We start from the raw sequence: 22994 nt of genomic DNA, 5'->3' as shown, positions 1-22994 counted from the left end.
TTTGAAAGATGGAGGGAATGTTACATTAATGATAATCAAGTGGCACTGTTGCTGAAAAATTGCTTGACTCTTCTGTACCTCCTTTTGTAGTTTCTTGTTATGGTTTTTTAGGGGGAAAGTTCTTACCAGTGATGCAGTTGTGTTGAAGAAACTCATCAAGCCTGTACTGGTCTTTATAATGGAATTAATGAAATAGTTCAGCTCTTGAGTGAATTTCCTTAAATTAATTTGTATGATGATCATTGGAGAGTATTACACTTAAGGGACGATGTGGAGCAGAGCATATTAGTCTGCTGGACATTGCTTCTAGACTAGTTTGTTTTGATGCCTGTCTTCTCCCTGTAGAGATTATAAATGCTTTTCATCATTCTGCCTTGGTGCCTCTGAGCTATAACAGCTAGTCTAGTGTGAGAGGGCTCTTAATAAAGCAGATTCCTATTCCATAATCCGGTTTTCCCCATGCTTGATGCCAGAAATACTGGTGGAGCTCGGCCAAGTCTAGAGAATCACTAAGTCTGCTGGCTTGTGGTTTCCTAATATTGTGCATGAGCACAGCAGTCAAACAGTTTTTAGACAGTCAATCGTGTGGCCTGATTTTGGATGAAGGCCAAAGCCCTCTACACTGAACCGAGGGAAACACCAGACATACTTTATAAAGCCTCGCTCTCTCTCTCTCTCTCACACTCTCACACTCACATTTCTCTCCAGAGTTTTGCAGCTGACTCTTTTAACTATTTTGCCATGCAGTCTGGGAGTGGCAAAGGACAAGAGGCACAATTTAAAAAAAACAAAAAACCTTAAAACAAAAACGGAAAGAAGTGATGTTGATTAATGCATTAAAACAAGTCCTTCAAAAATGATTAGTTAAGAGCAGAAATGCTTGAATAATTAGTAACCAGTGGAATCATTTGCTGTAGCTTCATCCTGCTTTGTTTCCATTTCCCCTGTGACTGTTGACTTTGAGCTTCAGTCCCAAATGGTGGCTTTATCGATGTGTATTTTTTTTTATTTTCAAGAGCTTTTCACTTGGTTTCTTTTTACCTTTAAGCTCTTGTTAAAGATCTAGTCTGTACATTTACAAGACACAAATGTGATGGACTCTTCAAGTTTGTTTCTTTCATGTTATTTTTATGGATGCAGCACTTCAACTGTTGAAATAAAATTATAGAAATGGTTTTTAACCATGAAGATGCCAGCTATCCAAAGCATACTGTCAGCCACCAAGAATGGTACAATATATAATAATGATTGTCTGTCTAGAATCACAAGGCCTTTCTCCATGCTATTCATAATGGCCTGGCAAATCTGTATAGCTGGATGCTGTATACATAGTTAATTAATTTGTGCATCTTCCACATATCACTTTTACATTTTTATCTCTTGATGTTCATGTTGTGGGGGTTCATCTCTAAACTATTGTAAATATTGTGCGTCTCATTCAATATACTGTCAACAAAAGTAATTTCAGTTTCTTTATAAGTACTTTTGTTCAGACGAGTCTCAGATTGAAAGTGCAGGTTGTCCTTTAGTGTAAACTTAGAATATCATATATTTACTATCTCTGGGCTTTGCCAGTTAATCTAAAATGAAAGCTTATTTTGAGCGGAGAGTCCCTATATATGTTTCTTGGTGGAAAGCACCTACAGTTTAACTTCCTTGCTGTGTGTCTAAAACATTTTTTTTTTCACAAGTATGTTTTTATACAGTACTTAGCAACATCTCCTGTAATGTGTACTCAGTTAACAGTGAGATCCCCCCATTCAAACTTGTTTTACTGTATATGTTAGAATATTATGGATATGTAAACATGTAAGAGGCAGTTCAAGTTTTTTGCAGAACCTTTTAAGTTGATAGTATGTTTTTCATCCATTTATGCAGTTGGGTTAATAATATACTGTTGTGTTACTGTGTGAGCCTTTTGATATGTTTAGGTTTCAATATAGACTTCATTGCGCGCTCTGTTGTGTTTGTATTCTTTGCATTCTTGCTTCAGCATCTCTCATCTATGTATATATTGTGCTATGAAATTACACAAAAAAACTCTTTTACAATTTAGATGCAGATGTCTGTTTACCAGTAAGATGACTTGCTGACCAACTTTAAAGTCCCATAATTAATTATAAAAAAAACGTTTGTAACCGTGTATAGCCCTAATGATGGAGGGCTTTAGCAGCTAAAGTCTGTCACTGTGTGACCATTTTCAGCATTTGATAACCTTACTTTTGTCTTGTGTTGTTTTCATCTTCCTTTTTACATTAGTTAATAGTATAGAATTTGAAATAATTGTTTCCTTTTTGTTAACCTGCAGGCAGTTCAGTATATTGTGCAAATGGGAAGGGCAACTTAAAATGGTTGGGTGGGGGGTATCATTCTAGTCCATCGAAGGTGTTGATTGTACTAGTAGGAATTTTTGTTATAGCAGAATGATGACTGGTTGAATGTCTAACTAAATGGCATTTTCCATGTATAACAAGAATTGTTTTTAATTAAGAAATGAGCTACAGTGAAAATTGATATTGGAATATAGCAGGATTTATCCCCTGCTAGAAGAATAACTTGGAAGACATTTTCTGCATTTCTCTTCTCCGTTTTCTTTTATTGTTTATAGGATAACTGAAGTTTGCATAGCCCCATACACTGTTTTTAAGTAAGGCAAAGTACTTTACTGTGAATTTACACATTTATTTTAACAAGTTTTTGCCTCATCCAATTACTTTACCAAAGCTAGTTAATGCATTTTATTAATTTCTTATTAAATCATTCCTTGCTGCTCTCTGTTAATCAGTAAAGAGTGATTTTATTTTATGGATTTGAAAGGGAAACATTTGTGAATTCTTTTTCTAGTTGTTATATTTTTTGTGAATAGTACATTTGTTATGTTATTATACAGGGTATATCTGAAATATAATTTAGTGAACCACGATTACTGTGTAAGCTTTGTTTTATTTAAACGTTTGCCCAACTGATAAGAGCAAATGAAACCTGTCTGATCTAGGTGAATTCATTTGGAGATTACTAGTTGAAGGCGTCTTGCCAGAAGCTTGGTCAACAACTTTGCGTCCGAGTTTATTTTATATAATGACCACTTTTCCTGATTTTTTTAAACTTCTGTTGCTAAGAATTCATCAAAATTGTGTGAGATTTATTTTAGAACATATTTTAGAATCCCCAAGGACCAGGAATAAATTAATTTACAGTACTCCATTTTCTTTTAGTTGCTTTTTGTGTATGAATCATTTTTAAAACAATGGAAAGTGTTAAATGCAAGTATATACACTGCTCCAAAAATTAAGGGAACACTTAATTAACACAATCTAACACCAAGTCAGTTAAGCTTCACAGATATCAATCTATCCAGTTTAGAAGCATAAGCGATTGTGAATCGGCTTCACCTGATTTGGTGCAAATGAAAGGTACAACAGGTGCACTGAAGAGGCAACAGTAAGATCATTGCTCTCTCTTTATTCCTCCTGACTGATTCTTCTCTAGTTTTGCATTTTGCTAGTGTCCTTGTCACTATTGGTATCTGCAGCCAATTCAGGTTGGACAGGTAGTCCTAGCTCCTCCAGGATGGTACATCCATATATGCCATCACAAGAAGATTTTCTGTGTCTCCCAGCACAGTCTCGAGAGCATGGAGGAGATGCCAGGAGACAGGCCATTTCACGAGGAGAGCTGGACAGGGCCGTAGAAGGGCATCAACCCAGTAGCAGGACCAGTGTCCTCTCCTTTGTGCAAGGAGGAATTGGTACAAGGAGCACTTCCAGAGCCCTACAAAATGACCTCCAGCTGGCTACTGGTGTGCATGTTTCTGACCAAACTGTCAGAAACCGATTCCATGAGGGTGGTATGACATCCTCCAGTGGGACCTGTGCTCACAGCCCATCACTGTGCAGCTTGATTGGCATTTGCCAGAGAATGCCACAATAATCAACCCTGTCATTGGTGCCTTGTACTCCTCACAAATGAGAGCAGGTTCACACTAAGCACATGTGACATATGTGAAAGAGTCTGGTGATGCTGTGGTGAACGTTATGCAGCCTACAACATCATCTAGCATCAACAATTTGGTGGTGGGCTGGTGGGTCAGTAATTTGCTTAGGAGACATATCCTTGGTGGGTCATACGGATCTCCATGTACTAGACAACAATACTCTTGACTGCTGTTAGGTACCAGGATGAAATCCTCAGAGCCATTGTCAGATCTTACGCTGATGCAATGGTCTCTGGGTTCCTCCTGGTGCAAGTCAGTGCACAGCCTCATGTGGCTAGAGTGTCTAGGCAGTTCCTGGATGACAAAGGCATTGATGCCATTGACTGGCCCGCACGTTCCTCTAACTGAATCAAATTGTGAACATCTGAGATGTTATGTATCAGTGCATCTGACACCACCAAGTAGCGTCACAGACAGTTTTGAGCAGTATAGTAAAATAAATATTGAACACCTCATAAGAGCAATTTTATTTATAATTTCCCAGAGACTTTCTGGTGTGGGAAATGCTTACAGTTTGGAAACATAGTCACAAATGTCAAAATCAAGAAAAGAGCTGCGTTCCTGCAACACAGTTTGGTCACAGTTAATGATTTTCACACTGTGGATTCATTCTGAATTTAGCCACACAGTGCAGGAATAGTGAAGCAAAAAAGTAATACTGGGCAAATGTCATTTATAGGCAGAAAATGCGTTTTGATCAAATGTTTGCAATGAAAGTATGTAGACGCTGGATTGAGTTAAGTAGCTCCAGTGTTGGCTCTTATTTGTTTCGACTTATTTTTTCTTTCTCTTTTCCCAGCTCCCACTTTTAACAACCACATAACTCCTTTTATGTTCACTACATAGTTTTACAAAACAAACCCCTAATGTAGAATTTTGTTTTTTTTAATATTCTGTTTTCAGTTGATTACAGACTATATAGTACATGCTGTGCCATTACATTTGTTTCTTTTTTTTTTTTTCCTCTTCAGGACATGTCAGGTCGAAATGTGGAAGTGCCTCAGGAACTGCAGATTCCCGTACAGCAGAGATCGTCCCCAAGTCAACCCTCTCTCCCAAACCGGATCACTCCATTATGGCCTGATCAGAGCCTTTCTTCTCCATCCTTCCTACCTCCACATGGTGGCTTCAGGGACTACTTTGTGTTGCCTCTGGAACCCAAGTACTGTTGTGAATCTTGCCATCTAGCCCTTTGCAACCCCAAGCAGACAGAATGTGGCCACCGCTTCTGTGAGTCCTGTGTCCGGGACCTCCTCCGGTAAGATCCTAGTAAATCTTGTAATGTGTTTGGTTATCATTACAGTTGTTGCCTAAGCTGTAGCTGTAAAAACTGGCTGAAGTGAAGCATTTTTTGGAAGGAATAAGGGTACCTGGACACATTGGCAGACCTGTTTTAAAACTGTTGCGAACAGAAACAGTCACTATGTTTAGTAGCAGTGCCCTATGTTATACTTTAGGGGGTTCCAGAAGTCACTGTGTTTCCCTTAGCAGCATTAAATACTTTTTAATTAGTATGCTTTCTTTAGATTTGAAAATTATTTGCTTCTCACTATTTATATTGGCTTTGAAGGGGTATTTTTCTCTTATGTTTTGGCATGCAGATTGTAATTCTTCCACATTTTTATTTAGGTCAAGGTCATGGTTACCTTTATTATTTCTTAATGGAAAATACAAATGGTATATATGCGTTGCAAACAAATAGCAGAACAAATCTTAACAAAATAATTGTAAAGTTCACACTCCTACAAAGTACAGTGATCCCTCGCTATATCGCGCTTCGACTTTCGCGGCTTCACTCCATCGCGGATTTTATATGTAAGCATATTTAAATATATATCGCAGATTTTTTGCTGGTTCACGGATTTCTGCGGACAGTGGCTCTTTTAATTTCTGGTATATGCTTCCTCAGTTGGTTTGCCCAGTTGATTTCATACAAGGGACGCTATTGGCAGATGGCTGAGAAGCTACCCAACCAGAGCGCGTATTACATATTAAATAAAACTCCTCAAATATATTGTGAGCACGGGGGCTGTTCGCACCCCTAGAGGATACGGCCGCTCCTCAAAAACAACTGAAAGATTACCTTCACATTGCTCTCTTCCTTGCTGGGCTTACATATGGCTGCTTTGTCAAGTGATATGCTTCCCGCACTGTGCTTCGCATACTTAAAAGATCAAACAGCACGTATTGATTTTTGATTGTTTGCTTTTCTCTGTCTCTCTCTCTCTCTCTCTCTCTCTCTCTCTCTCTGACATTCTCTGCTCCTGACGGAGGGGTTGTGAGCAGAGGGGCTGTTTGCACCCCTAGACGATACGGACGCTCCTCTAAAAAAATGCTGAAAGACTACCTTCACATTGTACATCCTTGCAGCTGCTTTGTCCGGCGGTGCTTCGCATACTTAAAAGCCAAACAGCCCTATTGATTTTTGTTTGCTTTTTTCTCTCTCTCTCTCTCTCTGACATTCTCTGCTCCTGATGCGCACTCCTTTGAAGAGGAAGATATGTTTGCATTCTTTTAATTGTGAGACAGAACTGTCATCTCTGTCTTGTCATGGAGCACAGTTTAAACTTTTGAAAAAGAGACAAATGTTTGTTTGAAGTGTTTGAATAACGTTCCTGTCTCTCTACAACCTCCTGTGTTTCTGCACAAATCTGTGACCCAAGCATGACATTCTAAAAATAACCATATAAACATATGGTTTCTACTTCGCGGATTTTCACCTTTCGCGGGGGGGTCTGGAATGCAACCCCCGCGATAGAGGAGGGATTACTGTAATATGCATATTCATCTAAATGGAGCTAATTATTTTTTTGTTATTTGAGCTACTCTGCCATTAGCAGAGCTTGGTCTACATTGACACTGAGCAACCCTGGTGGTGATGCTTGTGCACTGTGGTCAGCAGACATCTGAGACGGCATATTTAGTACTTCAAAAAACCTGAACCAAATACTGTGTGTGCCTGATAAGTGCTGCTCTTGTGTAAGACTGACTTGACTTGACTAGAGTCCGAAGAGTGCAGACTGCATGTGAGGGCTCCTGTATTAGCAGTGTGCATTTTATATACATGACATTTCTAGCACTCAAGGTGATTATCTACCAGTATCTGAGCACAGGTTTACTTTTTACAAGGAACACCTAAAATAGGCTGTTATGAAGCAAAAATAAGTTTTTGTGTTCTAGTGATATAAAACAAAAATAATTTTCCTATAGTTTGGATATTTGTACAAGTGGAAATTTCTTTTCTTTTGAATCTTTGTGGACAGTATTAGCTTTTACGTAGCCAACAAAAGTAGTCATTGTTTTCTGCTTTTTTTCGATTATAGTTCAGCATAATAAAAATTGGCTTTTTCACCTGCAACATATTAATGTTTGATTTCTTTGTAGTTTGACAGCTAGGATTTTTGCTGTGTTGTAAAAGTGGCTGTACTAATGCTAAATATTTTTATGAAGCAATGCGTATTAAAAGCAGAGAAGCTTTTATTTTGTCCTGTGGTTTTAAGGGAGAATTTACCTAAAAGAGCTCATTTTAAACAAACATGGATATTGAAGTGGACTGAAATCTGTTTCAGTGGACATTTGTCCAGTTCAGTTTATTTTTTTTTTTTTTTTTCCTCGTTTTGACAGTTTGTTTTGATTTTTTTTTTTCAGGGTCACAGAGACCTTGGATTTCATAAAATGGATTTACTAGATAGAAGGATGTGTTAGTTTGTCTTTATAAGACTGTCTTTTACAGTGTGCAGAAATTTATCTTTTTTTTCCCCAAAAAATAAAGATTTGTATCTCAAACTGTGTGGCAAGGTGTGTTTGTTGCTAAATTAGTCCCATTAAAGTTGAAGTAGTAGAATGGTCTATGGGCCTAGAGTGCCATTCATGTGTAGGTTTTGTGTTTCCATGTGTTAAGGATATATTTTTTCTTTGAGTGGTGTGTTTTACACTCTCTGATGACAAAATGTGGCTAAATTATAAATGGACACTTGCTCTTTTTCTCTTCTCTCTGACACCAACCTACTGCATAAACTGTTTTATGTACAATACATTTTGAACACTTTTTTCATAAAAGTAAGAATGGTATTTTTAAAAATATTTCTAATTGATTACATCTGGCTAGAGTTTTTAAGTTTTCTTTTATTAGTCATAGGTGTCTATCCAGTGTGGTTACTAGTCATATTTTGTAAACAAACAGTAATGCATTAGTTTTATAATATTTAAAAAATACACACTTAAACCCAGGAGTAGCTTAATATAGACAAACATTTAAAAAGCTGTAGACTATTAAATAGTAAGTGAAAATCTGTAATACACACTTTCAATGCAATGAAGAGGAATATTAGGATTTGCTCTTTACTTTCATAAATGTTTTTACACAAACCAGTACTCTATGGCTGTATTCATACACCATCAAAAAGTGACTTAATTTTGCAAGAGATCAGTACAGGATGTATGAGAATTCTTCAGCTCATAATGGCAAGGCGGAAAAATAGAAAATAAAAGATGGGAGCTTTTGCTTTGAGACAAGTTATGTTAAACTTCTGGACAGGAGCTAGTACTGACGGATGTGAGATGTGGACGGATTTGATGTAGAACAGTAGTTTCACCATCTGAAAATGTCAACGAGGATGTTTGATTATTTGTGTCAACTTTTGCGCATGAGATTCTCTCAGAAAGAGTGTATTTGAGATGTGTCATTTCCATCAGAAAAAAACGCAACAAATGGGTTGTATTGGCTGGCGACAGTTACCTCAAGCCCATAACCTTGCTTCCTTTCTTTTTATTGGCACTGTTAACCAGCGTCACTTTCAGTGCAGAAGCATGGCAAATGTCGCCTAAATGGTGATGCAAAATTTGAGTGTACAGTAATGCCTCGCTATATCGCGCTTCGCCTTTCGCGGCTTCACTCTATCGCGGATTTTATATGTAAGCATATTTAAATATATATCGCAGATTTTTTGCTGGTTCGCGGATTTCTGCGGACAATGGGTCTTTTAATTTCTGGTACATGCTTCCTCAGTTGGTTTGCCCAGTTGATTTCATACAAGGGACGTTATTGGCAGATGGCTGAGAAGCTACCCAACTTACTTTTCTCTGTCTCTCTCTCTCTCTCTTGCACTGACATTCTCTGATCCTGACGTAGGGGGATTGAGCAGGGGGGCTGTTCGCGCACACAGACGATACGGACGCTCGTCTAAAAATGCTGAAACATTATCTTCATGTTGCTCCCTTCTGTGCAGCTGCTTCCTGAAGCAACATGCTGCACGGTGTTTCGCATACTTAAAAGCTCGAAGGGCACGTATTGATTTTTGATTGTTTGTTTTTCTCTCTCTCTCTTTCTCTGCTCCTGACGGAGGGGGTGTGATCTGCCGCCTTCAACAGCTTTGTGCCGCAGGTGCTTCGCATACTTAAAAGCCAAACAGCCCTATTGATTTGTTTGCTTTTCTCTCTCTCTCTGACATTCTGTGCTCCTGACGCGCACTCCTTTGAAGAGATATGTTTGCATTCTTTTAATTGTGAGACGGAACTGTCATCTCTGTCTTGTCATGGAGCACAGTTTAAACTTTTGAAAAAGAGACAAATGTTTGTTTGCAGTGTTTGAGTAAAGCTCCTGTCTCTCTACAACCTCCTGTGTTTCTGTGCAAATCTGTGACCTAAGCATGACAGTTATAAAAGTAACCATATAAACATATGGTTTCTACTTTGTGGATTTTCACCTTTCACGGGGGGTTCTGGAACGAAACCCCCGCGATGGAGGAGGGATTACTGTACATTTCTAGGCAATTGTGATAAATGTGATTTGTGAAACACTTTAATTATTATTTCTACATAGTACAGTGGAATTCTTACAGACTAAAATCAATGCCCATTAAAAACATCTTTTTCCAGCATTATTTACACATTTCACTGTACAACATTCAAGTAATGAAAAAGGCAACAGTTCTGAAAACCAATTGAAAAACTAGAATAATAGGTTTGGAAAAGAGGTCAATCCCTTCATTTAATACTTCATAGAGCCACCTTTTGCTTTAATGACAGCCATCAGTCTGTCTGGATAGATCTACCAGCTTGGCGCCCCTAGATTAGCGAGTATTTCCCCCATGCTTCCTTGTAGAAGTGTTCCAGTTCATTTAGATTTCTGCTCTTTTCAAGTCTATCCATACATTTTCTGTTGGATTCAAGTCAAGGCTCTGACTCAAACAGAAGGACATTCATTTACCTTCCTTTCTTATGTCATTGCTCTTTGTTTGCTGGTGTGTTTAGGGTCTTTGTCCTGCTGGAAGGTGAACTACCTGAACATATTCAGAGGGTCGCAGGTTTTCCTCAAGAATTTGGCTGTAATTGGCAGTGTCCATTTTCCCCATCAGTCCTTACAAATTACCTAGTCACCGCTGATGTGAAACACACACACAGTACTCAATCTTCGTGTACTTTGACCATAAAACCTTTTGCCACAAGGCATCAGAATCGGAGGCTTTTCCTTGCCCACCTGCAATACAGGCCAGCTTTGAGTAAACCTTGTGAGAGTGTTGTCCTATGTATAGACTGACCAATCCCAGCCATGAACACTTGGAAGTCCTACAAAATTGCCCTTGGCCTCTTGGTAGCTTCCCTGATCAATATGTTCTTGGCTTGGCCCAGTTTGAAGGGACAGTCCACTTTTATCCTGGAGCCCTTATGAAGATGTCTTTCTAACCATGGAGAAGTGTTTGGGTTGCCATGCACTTATAGCAGTAGAGATAGCTAGATTTAATTCTGAAGTAGTCAGTACCACTACAACTGATGTCAGGTGGGTGCCAATTGGCCTGGTATGTGACCTAGAAGATGATTGGTGGTACTTGAGCAAGTTGATGGTAGCTACTCTAAGGGGCTGTTCACTAATCCAAACCATGTATTTCACAAATTCAATTTTAGACATTGCTTAGGAGAGTTATAATATGTAAATACAGCTGGAAATAGTTATATTTATTTTAATTTCCATGGTTTAATGTGGAAGAGAATAAGAATTTTAACATGGTGTGATAATTTTCTATAGGCAGTGCACACACACACACACACACACACACACGCTGAAGTTGCATGGATCTATATCAGATTTAGCACCACATTACAAAAGTAATTTCATGTTTTTCTAATGTTCACACAAAACTACCTAAACAGATGAGATCTGTGTCACATATGGGTGAAAAAATCACAATTTTGCATTAAATTATACTTGCAGTGTGAATGTAGCCTATTTATCTTCATGTGCTATCAGTCATATCTTGTCTGATGCTTGGGCAGCTACATAATGTGCCATTGTCAATGGTTTAAGTAAGGAATATTGCATTTCACCCAGCCCACCTCCATAAAATGTGGAGAAATCTCACAGAATTCTGGAATTTCACTTACATATAGCACTCTAGGAATAGGGGCTGAAATGGTTGATAGACATCTCTGCAAGCATAGAAAAGATGCAACCTTCCTGGGTATTTTTATGCATAAATCACATCTTTCCTTATAGTGTTTGTTAAGCTGTAATATTTATATTATAAAGCTATGACATCTTTATTAACATGTACCCAATTTTTTTTATATTCTTATGATTTATTTGACTGAACTGATGGACTAAACAGTTTAATTATAAAAATGTCTGACATGGATGGATAGATGGATAGAAGAAATATTTGCAACTTTATGTACTTGAAACCATATTGCACAATTTCTGAAACAAAACTATTGTCTGTTTTTAAGGGAAGCAACCCCAACCTGTCCTGTTGATGGTGGACCTTTATTTGAAGACAAGGTAGGTTGAGCATTCATTAATGAGATTTGTCCTCTCACAGTCTCCAGGTATTTTCTGCACTCATCTGGCTTTGGATGTTAAAACTGCATCCTTAAGTAGGCCTTGTAGATTTTGACCAGCATTTTCTTTTATTCAGGCCGGTTTAGATTATCATTAATCATTATTACTTTTCCACTGATGATGAAATCATTTGTGCTTTTTCCATTTCTGTGAATTTAACTGAATGATCTTTTTTTTTTTCTCCTTCCTGGGTATGTTTCAGATCTTTAAAGATGTCTGCTGCGGGAGGGAGATTATGGGTCTCCGAGTTTTCTGCAGAAACGAAAGGAATGGCTGCAAAGAACAGATGACATTGCAGCAGCTTTTAGTAAGTCTTTTAAGAATTGGCAGGCATTGTTTAAACATTGGTGATGGCAATCTGGTGCTTCTTCCGAGTTGTTGGAAATGCATCGTGAAAACGGAGCATCACATGTCTTCTGATTTTCAAGGGCTTCCTTGGTATAAAACAATTACATTTGAAAGCCACATTAGTTTTAATAATTAAGATATTCAAGTCCTTTTTACTTGTATGAAATAATGTATTCATAAGCTTGGCAATTTACTCCTTATTGATTATTAAGCCCATATTTGTGTTTAAGAAACTCCTTGATGTTTTCACTCGATAATAATTCCTCCAGAAGTGAGTATTCTTAGCTCCATGGGGTTCATCAAAAGCCCACAGATACTTCTGCAGAGCTTAGGCAGTTCCGTTTAGGTATGGAAGTGGAGGCCACAGGGGAACTGAGAGGTTGCTGTGCCAGTAATATAAGATGTCATTTTAACCACATCATTTCCAGGAGCTGCTTATGAGGCACTTTTAATATTCAAAGTGGTTTTCTCAATCAAAGAAGTTAATATTTCACATTTCTCCCAAAGTCTAGGAAACACTGGAAGTATAAAGCCCCCTGGACTTTGTTTTCCTCTTTCAGAAGATAATGGTTTGAATGGACCAATGGTTGTTTTCAGGAAGAGCTTTTGTAGTGTGGAGTTATTAACTTTTATCTCCAGTGTAATTGCAACATAAACAAAAAATACAGCTGAAAATATTGTAATGAATTTGGCATAGCTTTCCCAAGTTCAGTGACATTTTATTCATAACTGTATTTCTTAATGCAACAGGTATTTTGATAATTACACAATAGTGAAAGTAGTTGGGACTGCATTGGCTGCATCTTTTTGGCTGCATATTTATTTATGTTCACTCTTTTTTAGGTGTCCCATTTCCATGGTGTATTCTAATGAATGGAAAAGTGTGTTCTTCTAGCACGTCACATGTATGGCTCAGCCATTATCATATGTGCATAATGTTTTTCATGATTTGAATACAAAAAACGGTTAGCCGTTTTTTTAAGCTTGTCCCATCATTTTTACTTAATACTACAAGATATTCACACACACAGGTAATACTAAAGAAAGAAATTGAGCTTTCACGAGAGGCTTGCTCTATTTGTACTTTGATGTTTTTCCTAAGATTCTAGAAAATTTTGACTGGTTCTTCAGTTATGCAGGTATTACAGAACTGCAACAACAGATAAGTGTTTCAAAACTTGACTGATTTTTTTTTTCTGATTTGAAAGGTTTTCTAACCTATGAAGATATTTGGAAATTGCTGACCCCTGGTGGTTGTTAACATCTAAAGAAATTGGATGTTTCAGACCACAAGACAAAGCAGCTGACATCTGGTTGATCACCTGATCCCAACAGTCACAGCTTAGTGTGATATATTTACGCCTGTCTAAAACCAAGCCATACGCATTACATTTTCTTGCTTTGATTATCCTTAAGTGTCTTTAAGGTTTTGTGTTGCAAGATGCAAAATACAAAAAAATTCTGGTTTCTAAGCAGCCCAGAGCTACTACTCATGATTAGTTTTTCATTTAGTTAATTGCTTCATGTCAGATGTCTTGTAGCTTATTCAACCTGTTCGCAGGTGACTCTTATGAGATGAAAAACTATTCTTCTGAAAGAAATATTACATATTTTGTAAGTTAATAGTGCCTATAAAAAATGTATTATTTCCCTTGGAGGTTGGACATTTTATTGTTATTAAACACTGAATTGCAGTGGATTTAATCTGGCATTTGACACTGTTCAACTGAAAATGTCAAAGTGAAAACAGATCTGTACAAAGTGGTATACATTAATTACATGATCAGTTATTTTACATTTAGTATTTGTAAGTATTCCTCCGCTTCATGTCAGTTTTTAGAAGATGCACCTTTCTCAGCCATGACAGCCTTGAGTCTGTGTGTACAGGTCTTTCTCTTTCAGCTTTGCACATCTGGACTCTCCTATCAGTCCTCATTCTTCTTTATAAGAATGCCTAAGCTCTGTCATATTGCATGAAGATCGTGAGGGAACACGTTTTGTTAAGTCCAACCACAAATTCTAATGGGATTGAGATGTGGACTCTGAGTCTGCCACTCCAGGCTGTTCACATTGTTGTTTTGAAGCCATTCCTGTGTAGTCTTGGTGTTATGCTTGGGAACATTGTCTCTCTGGAAAACAAATCTTTTACCTAGGCACATGTTTCTTGTAAACTGCATCAGCTTTTCTTCACAGATTTTCCAAGATTAATCTTCCTGTCTTCCCTCACAGCCTTATAAGAGCCTCCTGCAGAAAAGCATCTCCATAGTATGATGCTGCCACCACCGTGCTTCACAGTAAAGTGTAGTGTAATATGCTGACACCAGAATCTCCCATGTGCCTTCTGGAAAACTGTAATTCAGATGTCATTAGTATTTTATTTACTTATTTGTATTGTTTAATTTTTTTAACAGCGTCTTTCTCACAGGTGAACCACCTGGGCACATTTGTTGTCTGCACAGTCTTTCCATTCTAAGTGACTGTAGCTTGTAACTCCTTCAGAGTTCTCCAAGGTCTCTCGGTGGCCTCCCTCACTCGTCGTTATCTTGTCTGATCACTTAGTTTTGTGGACAGCCTGCTCTAAGGAGATGTACAGCTGTGCCATACTCTTTCCATTTCTTAATGACTAATTTAACTGGACTACACAGGATATTCAGTAACGTGGAGACTTTCTTGTCTCCATGCCTCGACTTGTGCTTTTCAGTCATCATTTCATGGAGTTGCTTGTTGGGTTATTTTGTCTTCACTGTGTAGGTTAGTCCACCATACTGACTTGCCACCAGTTGGACCTCTCACATAAGGTGCATTTAGACTACAATCAAGTAAAACTACAGACAGATGACCTCCATTGAACTTATTCTGGTGGCCACAACAGCTATTGTTTAGGTGTGTCATACTTAAAGGGTTTAAATACTTAAGGGATCAGTTTTTGTGTTTTTTTATTTGTAATTATTTTAGACCACTTTGGAGGGGTCTTTTTTCATTTTGACAATTAAAGAGCCTTCTTATGTTGATCAAGGTCAAACAGCTGAATTACATCTACTGGGATTCAGTGTTGTATAACAATAAAAAGTGAAAACCTTTCTAGGGGTTGAATACTTTTTATAGGAACTATATATTTCAAAAATGTGTATATAAATCTTAATAAATTGTTTACCCAAGACCTGAGTAAGAGAAAGTGGTTTTGATATAAATGGATATCTAGAATGTAGTGGTCCTTATGGTCACAAGGGGACAGTATTGTCTCCTACTGTCATCCACTAAACAGTGTCATCTCCAGACAGAGGAGCAGCTTCAGCGACAGACTGCTGTCACTGTCCTGCTCCACTGACAGACTGAGAAGATCATTCCTCCCCCAAACTATGTGACTCTTCAATTCCACCGGGGGGGGGGGGGGAAGTATGTAAACGTTGAACATTATTCAAGTTATTGTCTGTTTTTTTACCTGCATTTTTATTATTCTTTAATATTTTTTTGCTGCTGGAGTATGTGAATTTCCCCTTGGGATTAATAAAGTATCTATCTCTCTATCTCTAATGTTTGGTGCCGTTTGAGAGTGGGGTCTGACTCTATGGCAGGTATAGAATTCAGAGTTAGTGGCTGATATGGCCGTTTCCTTTTTAGGGGGAGAACGGTATAGCAGAAGACAGGAAGACACTTAACAAAAAAGCAGAAAATCTGCATTCATCTGCATCCATTTGCCTATAGTCATACTTTTATTTCTGTGTGTTTTACTCTTCCAATTTTTTTTTTTGAACCTGAGAATTTTTACATGTAGTTGAGCTGTTATAAGTGACATACAGTGGAACCTCGGTTTGCGAGCATAATTCGTTCCAGAAACGTGCTCGCAGTCCAAAGCACTCGTATATCAAAGTGAATTTCCCCATAAGAAATAATGGAAACTCAGATGATTTGTTCCACAACCCAAAACTATTCATATAAAAATGATTAATACAAAATATAAAGTTAAAATACATAAAACAAATTAACCTGCACTTTACCTTTGAAAAGAATCATGGCTGGTGTGAGTGAGTTTCTAAACTCTTGTGGGATTGCACCCAGCGGGACGACACGCAGAAGAACGTCCGAAAGTAATCGCTGTCTCCCAGCGCTGTAGCACTTCGCCATAAAAGTGAATCCGAAAAGATAGCGGACATGCTATAAGTGCCTGCCGTCGATGGGTGATACAAAGAACATTATAAATGCGCAGGTCTGTGTCTGTGTATAGGAGAGCGGCAGATCCCACTACAATAAATAACCGCGCTGTTGCTGTTTCAAGTTGAATAAAGCTGGTATTGCTAAAGTACTGAGACTCAGCTTTGTGTTTTAGGGTGCAAGACGGGGACTCGCACGTCACAGCACACACACACACACACACACACACACACGAGTGCACACCTACACACACGCGAGCGAGCACACACACACACACAGTCACAATGCTAATGCTGTAGTAAACAGTATACGCTCGTATGGATGTTGACTATATGAGTGAAGCACGCCGACTCAGACAGAGAATAGGAGACGATTGCCCACAATCCCGCAGCAAGAGAGAGAGAGAGAGAAGAACCATCAGCTCAGTTGTTATCATATGACACTCAGCAGACAAAGCGTATAAATACTACTCGAACCGCAAGACCTCGCTCGTTTATCAAGTCAAAATTTATTAAAAATTTTTGCTCGTCTTGCAAAACACTCGCAAACCGAGTTCCACTGTATTTTGTACTTTGTCCACAACCCTGCTTGAGTGACTGTACTCTTATGTAATATGCAATCATTACAATAGGCTTGGTACAAGAAGAATTCACATACTGTAACATATTGTAACTTTGTTAAAAATTACATCACTGATTAAGAACACAACATCTTGAGCAACAAATGAAAGTAAAACATCTTGTTCAGTAGTTACATGGGAAGAGCATTAATGTTACACTTGTGAGGCATTGTTTGTGCTGCCTGGGCCTGCATTTCACTGGCAGGCTTTTACATGAATATTTTGAGGGAGGTGTACAGGGTGGGGTGCTGGTGTCAAAATGACTGTTTTTTCCCACAGGTAGCAGGGCATGTCCAATATCAGGTTTGATTTCTCTCATTTAGCACAATGCCAAATACTGGGAAAGTCCCTCCTGAGGTTTTTTTTATTTTTTTTAAGACCGGTGCTCGAGTATGATGGATATAATGGTCCTTTGCTGTGATCTAAATATGTCTTTGTAGCCACACAGTGTCTCCTGTGACAGCTGACGTCTTGTTTTGGATATTATGAATCAAGTGGAGTGTCAAATACCTTCTGTTTATATTTCATTACTACAGCTTGCTTTGAAGAATTTTTTTAGACTTGGAAAAATTGGGGCTTTAATCCATGCAACAACTTGGATTCTAGTTTGGATAATGAAGTGTTTGTAGTGTAGTGGAGTGTTGGAGATGTGTAAATGTATCCTCTATTACTGTGTAAATAAAGGGGATTTACACAATGTCTTCATTTTTTCCTACCATCACAGGAACACTTGCAGGACTGCCCGTATTATGAGCTGCCTTGCCCCCGAGCAGAGTGCAAAGAAAAGCTTCTACGCAAGGATGTGCCGGACCACTTAGCAAAACGGTGCAAATACAGGGACACCATATGTCCTCACTGTAAGAAAACTGTTCTTCTAGCAGACCTGAAAGTAAGTGCAGAAATGATTTTTTTTTTTTTTTTTTTTTTTTTTAATTTTATTGATTTTATTGTCATCATATATTGACAAATAGATCAATTTTACAAAAAATAGGATAGAAAACAAATCAACCCCCACCCCTGAGAAAGAGAGCATGGCCAACGAAGTAAAACTTAAAGCTTGTAAAAGTACATAAATTCAAAGTTTAATAAGCGGATACAGTTAAATGTAGAAGAAAAGAAATGGGAAGAGAGTTACTTCCTCAGTGCATTAAGAGTTTATTCTAAAATATTATTGATTTAGATCCTGCCAGGTTTTGAAAAAGTTCTGCACAGATCCTCTAAGTGAGAATTTGATTTTTTCCAATTTCAAATAATTTAAAATATCAGTTACCCACTGACTTAAAAGAGGAAACTTAGGATTCTTCCAGTTTAGCAAAATAAGTCTGCATGCCAATAGTGTAGTAAAGGCAATCACAGTTTGTTTGTCCTTCTCCACGTTAAGCTCATCTGGAAGAACACCAAACACAGCTGTTAGTGGATTAGGAGGGATTGTGACACCAAGGCTGTCTGAAAGGCACTTAAACAGTTTTGTCCAGAATGATGTTAATTTGGTGCAGGCCCAAAACGTGTGACCCAGTGAGGCTGGGACTTGATTGCAGCGTTCGCAGGCTGGATCTTGCCCTGGAAACATTTTGGACAGTTTTAAGCAAGACAGATGTACTCGATTATATAATTTTTAGTTGAATAATTATATGCTTTGCGCATATGGAGCTCGAGTGAATTCTCTGCATTGCTACCTTCCACTCCTTTTCTGACATGTTGAGTGACAGATCTTTTTCCCATTGTCCTCTTGGATCTTTGAAAGGGAGGGACTGTAAAATAATTTTATATATTGCAGAAATGCTGTCTGAGTCCTCAAGACTGAGCAATATTTTTTCCAGCATAGAGGAGGGTGCGAGATGACGAAAATCAGGCAGGTTCTGTTTAACAAAGTTTCTAATTTGAAGATAGTGAAAGAAATGTGTTGCTGGAAAGTTAGATTTGGAATGTAATTGTTCATAGGATGCAAAGATGTTGTCTATATAAAGATCTCTAAGCAGTTTAATCCCAAATGTTTTCCAGATATTAAAAACTGCATATGTTTGCGAGGGTTGAAAAAGGTGGTTCTCATGCAGAGGTGCCACAGATAAAAGCTTCTCCATCTTAAAATGCTTTCTACATTGGTTCCATATTCTGAGTGAGTGAAGCACAACTGGGTTATTAGTATATTGGCGATAACTTGCATTTATTGGGGCACAAAGCAGGGAATATAAAGAAGTACTGCAGGATTTTATTTCTATTGCGGACCAAGCCTGTGTATGTTAATCTATTTGGTGTGCAGGTTTTTATAGCTTGTATGTTTGCTGTCCAGTTATAAAACTGAAAGTTAGGTAGAGCCATGCCACCTTCTGCCTTAGGTCTTTGTAGTGTCGCTGTTTGGATACGTGGATGTTTTGAGATCCAAATAAATTAGGTTATGATTGAATCTAATTGCTTAAAAAATGATGTATTGATGTGTATTGGAATGTTTTGAAATAAAAAGAGAATCTTTGGAAGGATATTCATCTTAACAACGTTAATTCTTCCAGCTAGAGTGAGATGAAAGGTTGACCATCTATGCAAGTCTTGCTTAATTTTTTCCATACAGACGGCGAAATTTTGTTGATAAAGAGCTTTATGTTTATTTGTGATATTTACCCCTAGGTATTTAAACTGATCTGCAATGATAAAAGGGAAGGTGTCCAATCTAATATTGTATGCTTGAAAATTCACTGGAAAGAGCACACTTTTATTCAAATTAATTCTGAGACCAGAGATCTTTTGAAATTCTGTAAGTGCTGTTAAGACTGCAGGCACAGAATTTTGTGGGTCTGATATATACAGTTACCATATCATCTGCATATAGAGAAATTTTCTGTTCCAGTCCTTCTCTGATAATCCCCTTTATCTAGTAAGAATTTCGACAGTAAACTGCCAGTGGTTCAGTGATGATTGCAAATAGCAGTGGTGACAAGGGGCATCCTTGTCTGGTACCACGTTCTAGTTTAAAGTAGTCTGAACAAATGTTGTTAATTCAAACTGAAGCTTTTGGATTGGTATACAGTAGTTTGATCCATGCACAAATGTTCGGGCCAAACCCAAATTTCTCTAATGTAGTGAAAAGGTAGTTCCATTCAATCATGTCAAATGCTTTTTCTGCATCCAACGATAATATCTCTGAGGTGTTTGACTTTGCTGGTGAATATATTACGTTAAACAGGTGTTAAAGATTGGAAGCTAAATGTTGGTCTTTAATAAATCCAGTTTGATCTTGTGATATTACCGAAGGCAGCACTTTCTTCATCCTTCTAGCTAGGATTTTTGAGAGTATCTTAACATCATTATTCAGAAGTGAAATTGGCCTGTATGATGCACATTGTAATAAGTCCTTATTTTGTTTCGGAAAGACGGTGATTAATGCTTGGTGAAAAGTTTGAGGTAGAATTTGATTGTCTCTAGCTTCTGTAAATGTTGCGAATAAGAGGGGAGCTAGCTGAGTGGAGAATTTCTTATAAAATTCTACAGGATAGCCATCAGGACCTGTTGCTTTCGTGCTCTGAAGTGACTTTATAGCATCTAGTAATTCTAATAGCGCCATAGGTTTATCCAGTTCCTCTGCACTAAAAGTATCTGTGGTATGTGTAATGTATCCAAACATGCATTAGATTATGTGTTGTCTTTTTTAAACCCAGTAGAATATAAGGATTTATAGTAGTCTCTAAATGTGTGCATTATATTTTTATGATCAATGATTTTATCTCTGTGTTGGTGATTGCTGGGATTGCATTGCAAACTTCTTGCTTGTGGATTTGTTGAGCTAAGAGCTTATTTGCTTTCTTTCTGTGTTCATAGTAATGATGTCATGATTTTAAAATGAGTTGTTCAGTTTCTTTGGTTGTTAAGAGGTTGACCTCTGAATGCAGAGCCTGCCTTTTCCTATGAAGAGCCTCACTTGGACACCTGGCATGTTCTTCATCTATTCTAGTAATTTCGCTGGTTAGCTCTGATGCCTTCTTGGTTTCTAATTTATTTCTGTGGGGAAGATATGAAATAATCTGTCCTCTTAAGAAGGCCTTTAGAGTCTCCCAGAGTATTCCTGCAGAGACCTCTGAGGATGTACTTATCTCTAAGAAGAAACAGATTTGTGTGGATATAAATTCTGTACAGTTCTCATCTGCTAATAGAAGTGGGTTAAGACGCCATCTACGAGATGAGTGTGTGCGGCATAATGATTTTAGGTTCAAGATCAGAGGGGCATGGTCGGAAATAACAATAGCGTCGTACTTGCAAGATTTAATCGTAGGCAAGAAATTATTATCTATAAAGAAATAATCAGTTCTTGAGTACCAATGATGCACTGGTGAGTAGAAGGAATATGTTCTTGAGTTTGGGTTTAGAAACCTCCAAGGGTCTGATAGGTTGTGGTCAGTTACAAACTGTGTAATTGTCTTTGCAGTGTTAGGTGTCCTGTCACAGGGGGAATGGCATCTATCTAAGAGTGGATTTAAAACAAAATTAAAGTCCCCAGCCATTATAATTTTATGAGTGTTCACATTGGGACTGGATGCAAATACATTTTGCATGAATTCCCTATCATCAACATTGGGTACATAAACATTTATCAAAATCACTTTACAGTTAAATACATTGATCATGACAATCACATATCTCCCTTCAGGATCAGATACTACGTCTGATACCACAAATGAGACTGTTCTATGTATGAGAATTCCCACACCTCTAATTTTCTTTGTAAAGCTGGAATGGAACATTTGGCCAGTCCAGTCTCTTTGCAGCCAGAACTGATCCTTACTTAATAAGTGGGTCCCCTGTAAAAATACTATTTTAGCGTTTAAACTTGTTAGGTGAGAGAATACTTTCTTTCTCTTTAATTTGTGATTCAGGCCTTTAAAATTCCAGCTCACAAAGTTAACTGTCCCATCATGGAGACATTGATTCTGAATTTTTGATGTCATTTTGTAATCTTAACTAGAAGTGAGAAAGCTTTAACCTTAATTTCCAATTTTCCCACGAGTTATTGCCATGCAGCCTGTTGTTACATTGGTAGTTATAATTATAAGGATTAAAAGGATAGATTAGATATAGCTTGCTCTCTTTCACCCCCCCCCCCCTTATACCCCCACCCCCCCCATTTTGCCTCCTCACGTGAGGCTGGACCCCATTTCACTAAGTCCCAGTCCTCTGACATACCTAGAAACAGGGCATGTCCAAAACAAAACAAGCCCCCCAGCAGCAGCGTTTGAGGATTAAAAAGTAGAGATATCTATTGCCGATAAAGTCTAAATACTATAAGCATAAAATATGATTTTCAATGGTCTTGAAATATTAAGATAGTAAACCCGGGGAATGGTGTTAAAGAGTGGTCCTGGATAAGCATAGTAAACCCTAATGCAATAATAACAACAACAATAAACCCATGGCAGATGCTACTCACTATCATATTTCAAAAAAGTGTTGGGATCAGCTTTCTTAATTCCTTTTCTGCTTCCTTCTTGCTGGAGAAGATGTAATTTTTGTCTTGAATATCCACTTTCAGCTTGGCAGGATACAAGAGGCTGTATCTGATATTGGCTTTCTGTAACCGCTGTTTAATGTTGTAAAAAGCTGCACATTTAGCAGATGTTGAGGGTGAGAAATTAGGGAAAATACGAATGTGGTTATTTTCAAATATAATCTCTTGCTTCTGTCTGTGAAGTGCTATTACATTAAGCTTAAATTGTAATCTCTCAAAGCGGGCAATTTGAGTCCTAGGTTTAGAGGTATTTGATCCATGTATGTGATAAGCTGCCGCTATCTCGGTATCTGATTTAAAGTCCTCTCCAATTATTTTTGAAAACGGTTCAGCTGCAAATTTCACTGGATTTGGACTTTAACGATTCTCAGGTAAACCTTCAATTCTAATATTATTCCTTCTGCATCCATCTACCAGAGCCGTAAGTCTGTTTCTGAGTTTTTTGAATTTGGAATTTGCAGTTGTAGCTTTTCCATTGGCGGTAGATGCTGAATATTCTGCTGTTTCAATTCAAGTCGTGAATGTCTGCTTAACGTCTTCCAGCTGATCGGCAAGT

General features: G+C 37.9%; 1 protein-coding gene across 5 annotated transcripts in view; it reads left to right on the top strand.

Annotated features, from left to right (window-relative positions):
• traf3 (TNF receptor-associated factor 3) overlaps positions 1 to 22994 on the top strand; it is a 70203-nt gene that overhangs the window by 27155 nt on the left and 20054 nt on the right. For all 5 annotated transcript variants that reach the window (XM_028822290.2, XM_051919901.1, XM_028822289.2 and 2 more), the window contains exons 2-5: positions 4966 to 5252; positions 11717 to 11768; positions 12031 to 12135; positions 17672 to 17836. In XM_028822290.2, coding sequence (XP_028678123.1) covers positions 4969 to 5252; positions 11717 to 11768; positions 12031 to 12135; positions 17672 to 17836 — 606 coding nt within the window. In that variant the 5' untranslated portion in view covers positions 4966 to 4968. The remainder of the gene's footprint in view (positions 1 to 4965; positions 5253 to 11716; positions 11769 to 12030; positions 12136 to 17671; positions 17837 to 22994) is intronic.

Source organism: Erpetoichthys calabaricus, chromosome 16, assembly GCF_900747795.2.
Source record: "Erpetoichthys calabaricus chromosome 16, fErpCal1.3, whole genome shotgun sequence".
NCBI classification, from domain to species: Eukaryota; Metazoa; Chordata; class Cladistia; order Polypteriformes; family Polypteridae; genus Erpetoichthys; species Erpetoichthys calabaricus.
The sequence above is the reverse complement of the archived record's forward strand: the minus strand, read 5'-3'. Positions and strand labels throughout refer to the sequence as shown.